General features: G+C 37.7%; 1 protein-coding gene across 3 annotated transcripts; it reads left to right on the top strand.

Annotated features, from left to right (window-relative positions):
* The first annotated feature begins 4,187 nt into the window (after positions 1 to 4,187).
* cpeb4a (cytoplasmic polyadenylation element binding protein 4a) lies at positions 4,188 to 16,655 on the top strand. Of its 3 annotated transcripts, none has more exons than XM_051127716.1 (10): positions 4,188 to 4,269; positions 5,493 to 6,673; positions 7,843 to 7,933; positions 9,563 to 9,586; positions 9,807 to 9,983; positions 10,067 to 10,156; positions 11,321 to 11,439; positions 11,613 to 11,727; positions 11,927 to 12,108; positions 13,614 to 16,655. In XM_051127716.1, the coding sequence occupies exons 2-10, from the start codon at positions 5,555 to 5,557 to the stop codon at positions 13,839 to 13,841; spliced, it is 2,145 nt and encodes a 714-aa protein (XP_050983673.1). In that variant the 5' UTR covers positions 4,188 to 4,269; positions 5,493 to 5,554; the 3' UTR covers positions 13,842 to 16,655. The 3 variants fall into 3 exon arrangements, with proteins under 3 accessions (XP_050983673.1, XP_050983672.1, XP_050983676.1); XM_051127715.1 differs by lacking the exon at positions 4,188 to 4,269 and adding an exon at positions 4,278 to 4,685; XM_051127719.1 differs by lacking the exons at positions 4,188 to 4,269; positions 9,563 to 9,586 and adding an exon at positions 4,278 to 4,685.
* Positions 16,656 to 16,959: the final 304 nt, after the last annotated feature.

Genomic DNA, 16,959 nt, shown 5'->3' with positions numbered 1-16,959 from the left:
TTAATAAAATGGTATTAAATACATAGAATATTTGTGTTATTTAACAATTAATTATTGCAGGTTTGTCTCATATTTTGAGTTTACATTTTACTGTTTTAATTCATTTTAATGAAGACTGAATCTGTTTTTTTGCATGTGAACATTTAGTCTAGAACTACAGTATCATCATGTTCACACAGCGCACAACGCGTTTGTACTTCTGATTTCTTTCAGCATGGGGACAGGAGACTAGTCAGTCAATAAATAGGGGAAAAAAGTAACTGGCGTTACTTATTTGAAAAAGTAACTCAGATATTTTCTTGTAAATTAAAAAGTAATGTGTTACTTTACTACACTGACCAAAATTATAAATGCAACACTTTTGTTTTTGACCCCATTTTTTATGAGCTGAACTCAAAGATCTAAGACTTTTTCTATGTACACAAAAGGCCTATATCTCTCAAATATTGTTCACAAATCTGTCTAAATCTGTGTTAGTGAGCACTTCTCCTTTGCCGAGATAATCCATCCACCTCACAGGTGTGGCATATCAAGATGCTGATTAGACAGCGTGATTATTGCACAGGAGTGCCTTAGGCTGGCCACAATAAAAGGCCACTCTAAAATGTGCAGTTTTACTGTATCGGGGGGTCCAAAAACCAGTCAGTATCTGGTGTGACCACCATTTGCCTCATACAGTGCAACACATCTCCTTCACATGGAGTTGATCAGGTTGTTTATTGTGGCCTGTGGAATGTTGGTCCACTACTCTTCAATGGCTGTGCGAAGTTGCTGGATTTTGGCAGGAATTGGAACATGTTGTCGTGTACGCCGATCCAGAGCATCCCAAAACATGCTCAATGGGTGACAAAATGCCTTCAAAATGCCTTCAATAAAATGCACCTGTGTTCGTTGTCCATAACATACGCCTGCTTATACCATAACCCCACCGCCACCATGGGCCACTTGATCCACAACGTTGACATCAGCAAACCACTCACCCACACGACGCCATACACGCTGTCTGCCATCTGCCCTGTACAGTGAAAACTGGGATTCATCCATGAAGAAAACACCTCTCCAAAGTGCCAGACACCATCAAATGTAAGTATTTGCCCACTCAAGTTGGTTACGACGACGAACTGCAGTCAGGTGGAGACCTGAGGTGGATGGATTATCTCGGCAAAGGACTTCTTCTTTGCTCACTAACACAGATCTAGACAGATTTGCGAACAATATTTAAGAGAAATAGGCCTTTTGTGTACATAGAAAAAGTCTTTGATCTGTCAGTGTAGTTACATGAAAAAAGTAATCTGATTACGTAACTTGTGTTACTTGTAATGCGTTACCCCCAACACTAGTTGGGTGACCTTCTATAGTGGTGAACGGAAACTGCAACATATATATATTTTTGTGATCTAACTTCCCCCAATAGCAAAAGACAAATACACAATAGTGTTTCTATAACTTTCCAAAACAGGGAAAAAATATTGAGAAATTGATTATGATGGTCAGAAGAGTACAAGAAGTCAAATTTGCCATCACTCGCTCAGCTTTTGTATTAGAAACACTTTTGCAGAAGCATTAACTCATTTATGTAATTTTAAATAAAAATGAAAGTACAAAAAACTTTGCTAGATTTACAATGTTACTGTGGAAATGCATCGTCACAGTCTGCGAAAAGGGTACTAAGGTGCATTCTAAACTTAAAGTAAATAAAATACAAACATGATTTGTATAAATTCAAGGAAAATTCCCTTCAAAGTTTTTACTAGAAAAGCTTTGTTGCTCTGTGAGCAACATGCCTCGTGAAGTGGATGCTCAGTGCGAGAACAAAACTGTCATTGTGCTCCTGCACAGTGTGTCTTGTTGCATTGCGCTTGGTGTGTGTCTATGTGTGTTATTGTTCATCCTCTTGCGCTGTGACTCTCCTCTCTTGCTGCCAGGCCAAAGCAGAAGTTCTCACATGGCCAAAGCCCTTAGTCACATGGCCTGGGCATGTGCCACATAGCGCTAGCAGTCAATGCGCAGCAACACTAAAGCTTCTCCCCTTTAACATAGATAAAGGACAGTTTAAAAAAGAACAGGAGAGAGACGGAGACCTGAGGCCAAGAGCTTGAAGATTTTAATTGAAACCGAGAACCTGAAAAAGGACTGCAGGGGAATCGATGTGAGAAACTGAGGAAGGTCAAAGGAGGGGAGAGAGAGGGAGAGAGAGAGAGAGAGAGAGAGAGAGGCAGAGCCTCACTACCACACTGGCTGCTGCTGAACTGCATGGTCATCTTCCCAGCTGTCCCTGTACATACATTGACATCGGCTTAGCCGTAAGCCACACATCAGGAAAAACAGAAAGGGAGGGAGAGGGAACACTGTGTGTCTATATACGAGTATGTTTTGTTAGTGTAACAGTGCAGGAACAAGAGGGAGGGGTCCTTTCCCAGCTGTTGCAGTGTTTGCACATGGTTTATGACACTGCAGTAAGCATAGCTCAGTCCCTATTCTAACACTGCTTACCGTTCACCCATCATGGGCCTAAAATGTGGCAACGATATGCTGGGGTCAAATGAGAACTTTGAAAATTGGTTTGAAGAGCTTCTGACTGCAGTCAGGCTTCTGATTTATATGCTTTACTATAATGACGCATCTATGAGCTATTTAGCACATTTGATCAATTTTACTCTTGACTGGTGAAATCATGCTTTTCATATCTTTAACCTTGAGGGCTACTGCAAAATACAGCGTGCTATTCTCTGCAGCCTGCATTTCCAACGGCAGCGTCAGTCATGCTGTTGCCATGGAGAGATATTAATTGCTTTATTTCAAAAACATCCATGCCGGCAAGCATTGATATTCTCAACATTACAATAGCAGCTCTAATGTAAAAATACATTTTTAAGCTTGCAAACCTTTTGAATTATTGTCAAAGCTAGAATTAAGGTAATTTACTGCGTTTAAACAGCATGCGAAATCACACAAAACTGTTCACATCACCTGGAGCGACGTCTAGCACGCAACTACAGTGCAGATGTGTCAGACGGAACAACGTTGTGAGCTACAAGTGAAGATAGCTGTCTTTTTAAATCCTCTGAGCAGCACTTGTCCTTCTGCGAGATGACCTTGCGTGCGGTATCTTGTGACAGACCCACAGACAGACTGATGAAAGGAAAGACCACAAATGGTTATTCAGGTCCCGGCTCTGCCTGGTTTCTGGGAAACAGAAAGTGAGTGATGTCAATGATAGATGCATTTTAAACACAGCTGATTCATTTGAGGCTGTTTATGGCTGCTTTGATTTGCATCCTTAAATACATGGCATAAAAGCCTCGCATGCAAGAGCAATTATTGTAATCTCAAACTGTAATGTGTGCCATCTGAATGTTTTGTATGTTAAAACATCATATGCACATTGGACAAAGTATGAAAAGCACGGACCAAACATGTCAGTTCTCCTTTAGATGAATCAACAAACACTAATCGTGACATATACACAAAAATGAATTACTTAAAACAGATTCATCCAGTGGATGTCATACACCTTTTTAATCCAGTGCTGCAGAGAAATGGATTGATTTTGATCTGGTCTAGGCATGAATAGTCAAGCGCTAAAACTCGATTACAGGCTGAAAATAGTAGCAGCTTACTTTAATGGGATTGCAGGCTGCAGTGAGCACTAGAACTGGCCTACCGAAGGCATCCCTGAGACTCCAAACCCATCATTAAAAAGATATAGACTGTGTCTGCCCATATGTAAAAGCAGAGCGCAGGCTGAATGAATGTGAAGAAAAACAAGGCAGGAATCTATGTACCACTATTTAAAATGTGATAGAAAATCTTTCATACTGTCAGTGGAAGCTGCAAGAAACACATTTAATAATTACAAACAAGCTGCTTTTTCATTTATAGTCTACACGTTCATTGCAGGCACTCAGTAGATTATTTCTAGATAATAAATATTGTTTTATATTTTATTGTTTAGAGGAATTTGATCAATGTCTTTCTAAAAGTATAGTGTAGACTGCAAATATTTAAACATTTCAAAACCGGTCGTATAAGGTATTTACATTCTGGGCAGGTACAGTCACCCCTTTCAGGGTGACAGAAAGTAACTGGCTGAGAAAGAGGTGTGGTTGCGATTCTCGTGTCCAATCAAATGCCGCATGCACTCGAACCTGGGCGGAGATTCTACTATACAAGGGCGGGGTTAAAGACGGAAGTTCAACCGGATTGGTCGGTCGATTGCAACACTCGCAAACCATGGTCATCTGCAGCCTGTCCTTGCAACTTGGAAACGTAAGAAAACCTGTATCATTCTCAGTGTTGATTCGAAAATTTTTCCCAAAAATGTGTCGAGCGTAAATTGTTGTCGGACGATGATGCTTGATCGTTTTCAATCGCTGTCTTGATTATAACGCCGAATGCGATGCACGGTGTCATTAAGCAAGCAGAACACGAACGCTGTCGTTTGCAGTGTGAGATCTGAAACAATCTAGCGTTGCATATGAAACAAATGTATCAGAAATTCACCGAGTAGCGTTCGGCATCGCAACCGTAGGATTTAATCGACGCGTCAATGTAAATTTGAGGATTTATAAGGTGAAATTCGGGACACTACCCCTATCGCACATAGACTGAAACGTCATCAACATTTTCCTGTATTTAAATGGTTGAGAGAGAGGAGGTCATTGCTGAAATAAGGAAGAACGCCGGTAGGTCAATTGCATTTTCTTTAAACATTTAAAGCGATGCTTTGAAAATGCGTGCGTGAAAATCCTCCATCAGCGGCCGTGCTGAATTATTAGATAAGGTGGCCTGTGTCATGATGACTGGTCGTGATATGTTAAAAGACGACCCTGTTTTGCTTAGAAGAAATGGTGTCGATGAAATCAACGGTGCACTGCCCACGGCGTTTGTCGTTTCACCGTATTTTCCTCTTGATTTCGTTAAGATTGAGATGCAAAGTGCATAAAAACACGATAGAATCGTATTGTGTGTGGCTTTAAATGATGCCAATGAGTAGAAGTATAAAAATGAATAGAGAATGCTTGTGAGAATATATGTGAACACGAAGCCTGTTATGAGCGTGGCTTTAAAAAATCATGTGAAAGCTGAATAAGCTTTTCATTGATGTATGGTTTATTAGGATAGGACAATATTTGACTGAGATACAGCTAGTTGAAAATCTCTAATCTGAGAGTGCAAAAAAATCTAAATATTGAGAAAATTGCCTTTAAAGTTGTCCAAATGAAGTTCTTAGCAATGCATATTACTAATCAAAAATTAAAATTTACAAAATGTCTTCATGGAACATGATCTTTAATTAATATCCTAATGATTTTTGGCATAAAAGAAGAATCTCATTTTAAACCCATACAATGTATTGTTGGCTATTGCTAAAAATATAGCCATGACTGGTTTTGTGGTCCAGGGTCACATACTGTAAAATGGTTGGATGCTTTGATTCATCAGCTGTTTAGCATTCTGAATTTTTTCCATCTCTCTCTTTCTCACACAAGGGTATTAAGAGAAACTGAGGGAATTACACACAAGTGAAGATTTACTCGATTAGGCTACATAAATGGGGGATTACGGCTTTCTGGTTAAAAACAACGCTGCAAACAAATCAGTTTTCCCAGTAAGAATCCATCCACACCTGCAGCATCAGGTTCACCACCAGACGGCACCTCCAAGCCCTCCGGCTTTCATCAGCAACAGCAACACTACCAATGGTGGAAGTGTTGGGTCCGCTTGGCTTTTCCCAGCTGTGACGACCCACTCTAACATGCAAGATGATATTTTGGAGTCTGAGACGTCCAAGGCTCCGCAACCGCAACAAGAGAGTCAGGAAGGACAAGACAAACAGGCGCTCTCTCCGCCAGGCCACCAGGAAGCACCGGGAATCATATCGGAGTTGGACAACACCATGCCAGAGGAGAACCAGCTGGAGAAAGGGACCATGGAGAACGCTAACGGAAAAGAGGCGCTGCGGCTCGAATCTCCAGTGTTATCAGGGTTTGACTATCAGGAGACGTCTGGTATCGGTACTTTAGCACAGTCTAGTAGCTCTTCTTCGTCGTCCCTTACTGGTTTCAGCAGCTGGTCCACTGCTATACCCCCCAACCCTTCCACCTTGATCGAAGAGGTTGGCTTTTTCAATCAGGCTGCTACTACTAACAATGCTCCTCCTCCGCTGCTATTTCAAAGTTTCTCTCATCACACCAGTACAGGATTCGGGGGGAATTTCTCCCACCAGATAGGGCCTCTGTCTCAGCACCATCCATCTCCTCATCCCCACTTCCAGCATCCTCATAATCAGCACCGTAGGTCCTCAGCAAGTCCCCATCCGCCTCCCTTCTCCCACCGCAGTGCTGCTTTCAACCAGTTGCCCCATTTGGGGAATAACCTAAGCAAGCCACCTTCCCCTTGGGGGAGCTACCAGAGCCCCTCATCCACCCCATCTTCCACTTCCTGGAGCCCAGGTGGAGGGTACGGAGGCTGGGGAAGCTCTCAGGGACGGGAGTATCGCCGAGGGCTGAACGGAGGGGTCAATCCCCTCAACTCGATTTCGCCTTTAAAGAAGTCTTTCCCAAATAATCAAACCCCATCGCAGAAGTATCCACGCAACAACTCTGGCTTTAACACTAAGCCCTGGATGGAGGACACCATAACCCGCAATGATAGCATCTTTCCATTTCAGGTGACTAAAATCTCTCATTATTATTTAACTATGGATGATTTCTTTTTTTTAGGAGGAGCATGTTGTTTGATTTGCTTTTTCTTTTTCTGCATTTGCTCCCTTTGGCCTAACCTAATCTGATAGTGGCAAAGCACTCATGTGGCATGTTTGTTAGATAAATGTGACAGATCAAAGCTCAGATGAGTAATGCGGTGCTGTCGCTCCACTTCTGCAAGCTGTGAATGTCACCGATATAAAAAGACATGGATGAGTGAGTCAAAATCAGGGGATGGCACAAGCACAGGCAACCGGAGGGGAACTGGAAAGTCTGATATAACTTATTATGTCAACACAATTATCCGTTATTTCAGATATTAGCATTCACAAATACTAGGGACTTTTCCAAATTTAGTCAAAGAAGCTATTCTTATTACTTCTACATCCATCGTCTATAGAAGACCAACAGATGATTTGATAAACAAAACCTTGTGATTTGAATTTGATCATTTTTGGAACATATTTGTAGTACTGCAACTTATTTCAGTAACTGTTTGATTTGCATAGTACCAGCGTGTCTGAACTGCATTGTTTTGCGTTTTGGTACACAGTGAGATTATGTTCTTGTTTGAACCGCAGTGGTAACTCACTGAAAACACTCACTGTTTCACATGCTCAGTGTGTCCTCCCTGTTCAGTTTGTAGCCTAATACCAAGAACAAACCTTGTATTGTGTTTGCAAGGCTTTTTCCTCTTGGTAAGCAGAGGCCTGTTGTGCTGCAACACCCAAGGGTAATGGATAAAGGCTATGAAGGCACTCTAAATCAGGTGACTGCAGACTTCATGTAAATTTTTGGATCGCAAAGCATGGGTTGCTTTGCAAGACACCGATGACCTCTTTCTTTTAAGTTTGTAGCCTTAGGGAGCATTGATGTATTCATTTATCTAATGGCACTACTGGTGTACATATCAAGTGCCCAAATGTGTGAGTCTCTGTATGCTAATGTGTGCCCTAGTTGCAAGTTTGGACGGGTGGGGTGACAGATATCATCTGCATTTTTACTAGTGCTGATTTTCAAAAAAAAAAAAGTGAATGCGAACAGTTTCCAAAACTGTTGATTTGCACTGTTTGATAAAATGCATTTAAGACAGAATGACAGGGGTCTAATCATGTCTCCCTTGTCATTTTTGCAGGAGCGCAGTCGGTCCTTTGATGGTTTCAGCATGCACTCTCTAGAGAACTCTCTGATCGACATCATGAGAGCCGAGCAGGATTCCTTGAAAGGTACATTATTCGCTGTGTGCCGTCATTACAGATCCTGTCTCACATGAGTACTAAGTACAATACTGAGTGTCTTTTACAAGTAAAACTCACCAAATTTGATTATTAAACATTTAGAATTTCTAGACAAGGCACTTTCAGTTTTTCAGTTTATTACTAGTTTCGTTTCTTTTCATTTGACTTTTCATTTAAGCAAACAGTTAATATAGCATATTTAAATGTGCAGCTATGAATTTAAAATTGCTATTGATTTAACCAAATAACCTGATATAGTCTTGGTTTACTTTGCTTTGATGCTTCTTATGTTTGCTGCACTACAAATCATGCATGCAATGTCTTTGCTGTTGTTGTTTTATGCCCTTTGATATTGAAAATCTCTGTTGAATTAGTTATTAAAATCTGGATTCACTGACCAGTATGTTGTAATCTCAACATCATACAGTAGTGTATCATTTGTCATTTTTGTTGCCTCAGTTGCATCAGATCTGCAATATGCACTTTCTGTATTATGTTTGCTGCATTATAATGCTTGATTTTGCTGTGGAGAAAAGTCTTGAATTCCTAAAGCCAAAATTAGACTTTTTTTGGACAAAGCAACAAAGCCTTGTCTTTTATACAGTTCTTAACCAGTAATCTGCAGGTGCAGGTGTTCTCCTCCCTTTCTCTCCCTGGAAACTCCCAATACTTCCTAATTAGTTCATTTATTTAGATGCTTTATTATTATGTTTAGTACATTTAGAAACAACTGGAGCTGGCCAAAGTGCTTTCCATTTAAAGCAACATTCCAACAGCTTAAATCCAAAAATGATAAAACACCCAACAAAAATACAAGTGAAATAAAATTTTTAATAATTCTTCCATCACGGTCACCTCATTAATTGGCTATCTTGTTCTCTTTCTAAGCATGGCGGACTGCCAACTAGCCTATGTCAAAACATGTTTTAATTGAATCACAAAGTGATTCAGTGTTTGCTTTGTTATTTTTATCCAAAGAACATATTGAAGACCATGTGACCCAAAGCAGCAACTAAGTGTCAGTGCAGATGCAAGTTCAGCTCAAGTGATGCATAGTGTAAACCACAAAGGCCTAAAATCATGGTTTCATTCAGACTACAAGCATATCTCCAACACATGCATTATTTCCATTCATCATAACAGAGGAGACAAATAAAAACAGTGCTCCATCCTGAGGTTTTCCAGCATTCAAGTAACACGTATACAACCCTGCGTTCTAAGTTTGGTTTGGAATCTGTTACAGCGTAGTGATTTATAGATGCCATAGGATGAGTGTTTCAGAAGCACAGCCACAGAATAAGTTGAAAGAAGGGGCATGGAGATGCTCTCTCAATATATCACCTAAGCTCCCTTCAGGATTTGAAGGCTAATCTAGGACAAACACTGGAGACTTGTAGTTTCTGCACAGACCTGGTTATTTTCAGTTGCATAATGTATGCTACTTTTTTTAAAAGCATAACATTAATAATGCTTACCAAATATATAATATATAATCAAATTATCCTTCATAGTTTGCTTGTACTAGATGACATAGGTGCTTTCCAATACTTGTTTACTTGGATGTGTGTAATTTGTGCATGTAATACAAACAAATATTCTGTCTTATTTCACATGCAGCGAGGAATTACGGAAGGCGACGAGGTAAAGATTTCAGAAGTGCAAGTTACAACATGCCTTTGTGTTAAATTGTATTGGTTGCCAGGCTAGGTTTTTGTACTCTGTTGTGTTTAGAAACCCTCTCATTGTATTCAAATGTAGAAGGATGTTAATTGCTACCTTACAAAAATCTATAGCCTCTTTTCAATGCATATTAAGGTTTGCTAGGTGACTTCAGCATCACCTTTGGGCTACTGTGTGACAGGTCACTCATCGTTGTTTCCCATGGAAGATGAGCGGACTTATGGAGAGGATGAGAGGTCTGATCAGAGTCTGAGTGGACTGGGATCACCACACAGTTTTCCTCACCAAAATGGCGAACGCATCGAGCGCTATTCTCGCAAGGTCTTTGTTGGTGGTCTGCCTCCGGACATAGACGAAGGTACTTAAGCATTAGAAGCATTGTGCGAGAAATGTGCATCAACCACAAGCAGCACATGATATGTTTTGTGTATAAAATTTCAGATGAGATCACTGCCAGTTTCAGACGCTTTGGACATTTGTTTGTGGACTGGCCTCACAAAGCAGAAAGCAAATCTTATTTTCCACCAAAAGGTGAGTTTTTTTTTTTTGCAAGGACATGTGTTCATCAGCTTGTCTCATTTCGGTTGGTGAATTTTGTACTAAGTGAGTGCGTATAGACCAATTATCGGTTTGTAAACATTTGGGATGTGCATGCATCACGGCTGCAGAAAACCCAGGAGAGATAGTAGAGAATTAGGCTAGAGAATTACATGGATGTGGTACAAAATAGGTAAATTTAAAAAGATTATAGATTATATTGTTTAGATGTCATTTTCAAAATGTGCTCTGCATGTTACAAGAGCTTGTCACCCCGTGATAAGCATTGCTATTCAGCGAAATTGACGTTAGATAGTAGGATACTTTTACAGATCTGAAACGGGGATGATGGTTTTTTTTGTGGGCGGAGCCTATATGGTGACAGAAAATGGTGGTTTTCAAAAGGTAACTTTGATTTTATATTTCAAAATTCAGACTTTATTCTTGCAATTCTAAAATTGTATCTCACAATTCTAATATGAAAAAACAACTTGTCAGTCTCTCTTTTCCCCTCAGCTCAGAATAGGAGTTTATATCCCACACTTCTTGCTTTTTTCTTTCCCTCAGAATTGACAAACTCACTATTTTTGAGTTGAATAGAGTTATAAAGTCTGAATTAGGAGATATAAACTTGCATTTGCAAGGAAAAAAAAGTAAGAAGTGTGAGATAAAATAAATAAATGCTATGTAAAAATGTTAATAGTAATAGGTTTAAATAATGTCATTCTGTAACTGTAGGGCTAATACAATACGTCATCTGTGAATATTATGTAGCCCTGTTTTTAAATCAAATTTATGCTTTAAAAGTAGAGTAATCATAGCAGTTTTCATCCATAGTATGTCCGTTTAAACGTCTGCATTAAGCTAAGTATTCTATAAGATTATTTGCATTCTGATTTTGACATCAAAAGGCACAAAAATGTTTTTTATTTCTTATTCCATGGAATTTACCCGTTTACCTCCACTTGTTACCAGTGTTTTTCTGCAGCCACAATGCACATGCACCTGCAAGTGACGTAATTGTGATGTCTATATCCAAATTGGTCTATACGGTTGTATGAGTGGGGTCGAGTGGGGCCTACACGGGCTACAGGTCAACAGGTCAAGGTTATTGAAAGTGACTTCTCGCATACCTTCAATGAACCCGCTGTCCTGCAGGTTATGCGTTCCTTCTGTTTCAAGACGAGAGCTCAGTCCAGGCACTGATTGATGCTTGTATGGAAGAGGATGGGAAGCTCTATCTCTGTGTCTCTAGCCCTACAATCAAAGACAAACCAGTAAGATATTAAAATTCTGTTCCTGTGACTTTGCAAGTCATGAAAAAGCAGTAGAGCATTTTAAAGTTAAATATAAACCTGAAAGTTGTAACTTGCTCCAATACTGTTACTTTGTAATTCCCCTGGTGTTTGCTGTATGACACATGACAAGCTAGTGATTCTGTTTTGTTCAGGTTCAGATACGACCCTGGAATTTGAACGACAGTGACTTTGTGATGGATGGCTCTCAGCCCCTTGACCCCAGAAAAACAATCTTTGTTGGGGGAGTGCCACGACCTCTACGAGCTGGTTTGTTTGGCTTGCAGATATTACCTTCGTCGAAAAAAGTGTTATTTAGTTTCCTTATTACAGTGTGTTGTAACAAACATCTAGTGAATTATCTCTGGCAGAGTACAGGCTTGTTGCAGTATGATTGTTCCATAATGCAATTTATATTTTGAAAGCCATTTTAAAGTTATTTTTTTAATTGATGTGTTACCCATGACAGTGGAGCTCGCAATGATTATGGACAGACTGTACGGCGGGGTGTGCTATGCTGGCATTGACACTGACCCTGAGCTGAAGTATCCTAAAGGGGCTGGACGGGTGGCCTTCTCCAATCAGCAGAGCTACATTGCTGCTATCAGCGCTCGCTTTGTGCAACTGCAACACGGAGAGATCGATAAACGGGTGAGAGCGGGCGTTGGATCTTTGAGCAGTGTAGTATATGCACAACTGGTGGTTGTGCATATGGTCAAGTCCATTTTTTCCCTGTGCTTTGGAGAACAAAGTTCTTTAGCTTTCTATACATGCAATATTAGCACCATCTACTGCAGGGCCAGCAGTAATGTTTTTACAGCTCTCTGACTGAAGAACAGTGCCCTTTTTTTTTTTTTTTTTTTTTTTTTTTTTTTTTTTTTTTTTTTGGACTAACCCTTTCGGCTTCTTCAGTCAGAAATGGCCAAAAAATAATAATTATTATTTTTATTTTTGAGTAAAGTAAATTGAGTGTTTTTATTTTTTTTTATTATTTTATTTTTTTTTACATTTGTTAAATCATTTTGGCTTCTTTGGTAGAAAATTATGAAAATATTTGATTTAAAAAATAAATAAATAAATCTTCATTGGAATGGGATGACGTTTGGTGACTTTTGTCACATTAACTATGTGAACACGCAAACAAATCATGGACATAATTCAGATATGTTAAAGGGTTGGTTGTTCTTGTGAACTGTCTAGCTAATTTTCTCTAGTCTATGTTCAAACCAGAGTGCAATTTAAGTGCCCAAACTTTTTTTTTTTTTTTTTTTTTTTTTTTTTTTAAGGGCAAAAAATGTCATTTTTAAATTGAGTTTTATTTATTTATTGTTATTTATTTATTTTTTATTTGTTTAACCCTTTCGACTTCAGTCGGATATGGCCGAAAAATGTTGTTATAAAAATGTTATAATTTTTGAATTTAGAGTTTTGAATTTTTAAACTGACTTTTTTTTTTTTTTTTTTTTTTTTTTTCATTTCTTTTAATTTTTTTTTTTTTTTTAATTGAGTTTTGAATTTTTAAAGTGACTTTTGACTTTAAATTGAGTTTTTTTTTTTTTTTTTTTTTTTTTTTTAATGGCTGAAAAATTTTGCTTTTTTATTTTAAAATGGACTTTTTAATTTATTTATTTTATTTATTTATTTATTTATTTTTACATTGTTTGTTTAACCCTTTTAGATTCTTCAGTTGAAAATGACCATTTTTAAGTTTTGAATTATTTATTTATTTATTTATTTATTTATTTTTCTTCATTGGAAAGGGATGACATTTGGTGACTTTTGTTACATTAACTGTGAACACACGCACACAAAATTATGGACATGATTCAGATATTCAGATATGATTTAAAAGGGTCCAAAAATAAAGTAACACTTGGTACCTTTTTGGTCAAAAATGGCTGTGGAAAAAATAGCTCATAAAAATTGTATAAATATTGCATAGTATAATAAAATCCTCGCAAAGTTCCAAATAATAATCAAAAAATATATTACATTTATTTTCCTGGGGGAAAATAAAAGTTAAATTCAATTTGGTCTTTTGGTCTTTTTGACCGCTAAGGTACCAAGAGGCCCAAGGGCTTAATTGGTTTACGGTCCCTGTTCTTCATACTCTGCCTGCTTTGACGTGCTGAGCTAAAAGTGTCTACCTTTCCTAGGTGGAAGTGAAGCCATACGTACTGGATGACCAGCTGTGCGATGAGTGTCAGGGCACACGTTGCGGGGGCAAGTTCGCTCCGTTCTTCTGTGCTAACGTCACTTGTCTTCAGTACTACTGTGAATACTGCTGGGCAGCCATTCACTCGCGTGCCGGACGGGAGTTTCACAAGCCTCTAGTGAAGGAGGGAGGAGACCGGCCTCGCCACATCTCCTTCCGCTGGAACTGATCGGGGAGGTCAAGGCTGTGCTATTCGTATACATGCACTTTTCATTTTGCTAAGTCCTTTTTATTTAGAGTTCTTTTTTAAGTCTAAAATTGTATTTATTCTTAAGTTTTTAATTTTTTTTTTTTTTGCAGAAGAGAATGCTAAAAGAAAATGGTGTAATCCTGATTTTTGTTGAAAAGCTACATTGGTGCGCATGAAGACTTGAATGCATTAGATTTAAAAAAATATAGATGTTTAGCCTGACTTGACTCTGAATTACTGTTCTATCTTTATTCTCTCAGAGCCTCATCTTTTGTTTGTAATGGGTCACGTTTTCACTTTACACCGTTGAAGGCTATACACAAAGAGGCTGCAAATGTAAGGGTTCGAGCCTCGTTCATACAACTTTAATGTTGAGGTTTGCTATTTCAATGACTAATCCTAACTGGCTGCATGGCAAATGTGGATTCATAGTTACTCCTTCAACAAAATGCACAGTAACAACTAACGAGAGACCACAAGCTATTGTACGAATGACTTGAAGTGACATTTTAAGGGGTTCATTCTAGAACGGATTATACGGTTCTTCATGATTAAGTTGAAAAATACTTATCATTTTAAAATCCTTTAGAGGTTCTCATCCTAACAATGCTCAGACACTGTAAGATTCAAGCTAACCTGAAGCATTCTGTAAAGATTACTGTTAAACTGCATCCAAGTTACGTATTATTTAATCAAGCATAAGATCTGAGGCAAGGCTAAAGGACAACAACTAAGAACAGCAGTGATGCAGGATGTGACTGTTTGCCGTGCTTGATGCACGTTTTTTTTGGTCAGGCAAACCAAAGATGAGCCTTAGAAATGTCCTACTGTCTGTGATACAATGAAGATTTTATATATATATATATATATATATATATATATATATATATATATATATATATATACACATGATAGAAAGCTTACATTTAATTGGTTCGATGGGTTAAAAAAAAGATGAAATCTATTAACTTAAGTATTTATGATTCTTGTAATGGTTATGGCAGTAACTTTGGCTCATTTGTCAGGGATTTTGTGCTAAAAGCTAACTCAATGTTGTAGTATTTGCTAATGAGAACTTACCATGTGTTGCATCGATAGTGTTTTACTGCATGGGTTTTGCCATGGGTTAATTGGTGTTCTAACCGAGCATTGCAGTAGCTGAGCACATTTCAAAGAATTTGAGAAACAAATATTATTTTTTACATGGTCTGCTGATTTTTGTACTGTGTTTTATAGCTAATTATTTTGTCATGGACGTAAAACCATTATGCACTACTTTTCTAAATATTGTTTTTCAAGTCACTTTTTTCCACAAATGGAAAGTCCTTTTGTGATAACTTTTTTTTTTTCACTTGTTGAATATAGATTTTGTACCTTTTGTTACTGAGAGATCTGGTTATAACGCAAGCATACCTTAAGGAAAAGAAAAAAGCTAATATAATTTTGTTTAGGTTTTTATGTATTTACGTGCTGAAATCCCTAGATCGTCACATATATATTTAGGTGACTGTATTGTTGAAACTAATATCTAATATTTGCAAAATGCAAACAGTGTTCTGTTCTGTCTTAATGGACAAAGTAAATATTGAATCTAGCATGACACAAATTCCTTAAAATGTGTGGTACATGTAGAAATATATACCTATCCAGTACCTACCCACTATCAGTTATGAGAATGATGATACCTCCCTCATTATTGGCTGTAGAAAATAAAGTAATTAACACTGTAAATTAGAGTAATGTTAGGATGCACCTTGTATCACAATGATGAATGTTCCATATTGAAATATCAATGTTTACTGTTATGTATAATTCTGAGAGGCAACAAGGTTCATTTATTCATTAGGTACGCATGAGCTAAATTAAGAAGTTAGTATTTTTTTTTTTTTTTCTTGTTTTAATAGTCCTTTTGTTTCAACCTTTTTCCCACACTTTCAGTTTTATGTACCTTGCCCATGCACTAAGCGTGCATACCCCACTTTACTGTGTTTACTAGTCGATGAAAAGAAGCATAAGAGGGCGATTAGTCGCATATTGATTCAGGGTTTACTTGAATACACTTTCAAAATATTGACAGTGAGATCTGTGCAATACTTTTTCCCAGAGACCTTTACAGTGTACGTCTAATATAACCATTACTTTCAACGTGTCTCACCTCACAAACTCTCCTTCAGCCATTATAACCTTTATCATTCTCTGATTTATATATATATATATATATATATATATACAAAAAAAATACCACTGAAATTATAGGTGTTTTTACTTTTATGTATTCACATATTTTCCTACTTGAGTTCATGCTACTGTGATTCCGATGTAAATATTAAGTGAATAATGTTTTAACCATTTACTGATATATTTTTAATTGGAATGTAATAATTGTCATTTTGATTATAGTTTTTGATCAGTACACTTATTAGATTTTCTAGTTTTAATAATCACTATATTGTGCTTCATGTCTACAGAAGGATACGAAAAAAAATATCAGAAAATTCTCTATGTAACTGCTTATTTAAATTTACATAGTTTATAACTGTGTATGGGAAGGTGTATTTATCAATAGATTTTTATAAGAGGAATAATTTTTTTGCTATGTCATTTATAAGTTTTAATTTTTATATTTTAAATCCATATGGAGTTATGTAAAAAAAAATATCATTTTATAGTTGGGTTAGTCATACATGTGCTTTGGTAGTTGAGTCTTGATTATTTGCAGTTAAATATTTATAACAGAATGCTTAAAGTATTTGTAATGTGAAATGTTGAATGAATAAACTTGATTGCAGGAAACACCGTGGGTCTCGTCTTCATTAATCGAAGTTATCAGTCGATCTGATGTTGTTTAATTTCACTCAACCTACATAAAATCAAAGCACAATAGGATATGCAGCAAGCTTCTGGCATGCTGTCTGAGAATGGGGTCAAATCTATTTTTAGCTTGTCTGATGCAGCACATGCTGCCTAAAAGGCAGTGTTATGATTACAAGGAGGCCACGGGGGTGAGGCCTTGATTATTCTGGAATTACTACGATTAATTACTGTTGATTGATTACTGTAAGATTGATCTGCTGAGAGGGCAGGCCTCATGATGAAT

The sequence above is a fragment of the Labeo rohita genome, chromosome 14 (genome assembly GCF_022985175.1).
Source record: "Labeo rohita strain BAU-BD-2019 chromosome 14, IGBB_LRoh.1.0, whole genome shotgun sequence".
Taxonomy (NCBI): domain Eukaryota; kingdom Metazoa; phylum Chordata; class Actinopteri; order Cypriniformes; family Cyprinidae; genus Labeo; species Labeo rohita.
This window is presented reverse-complemented; position numbering and strand designations above follow the sequence as displayed.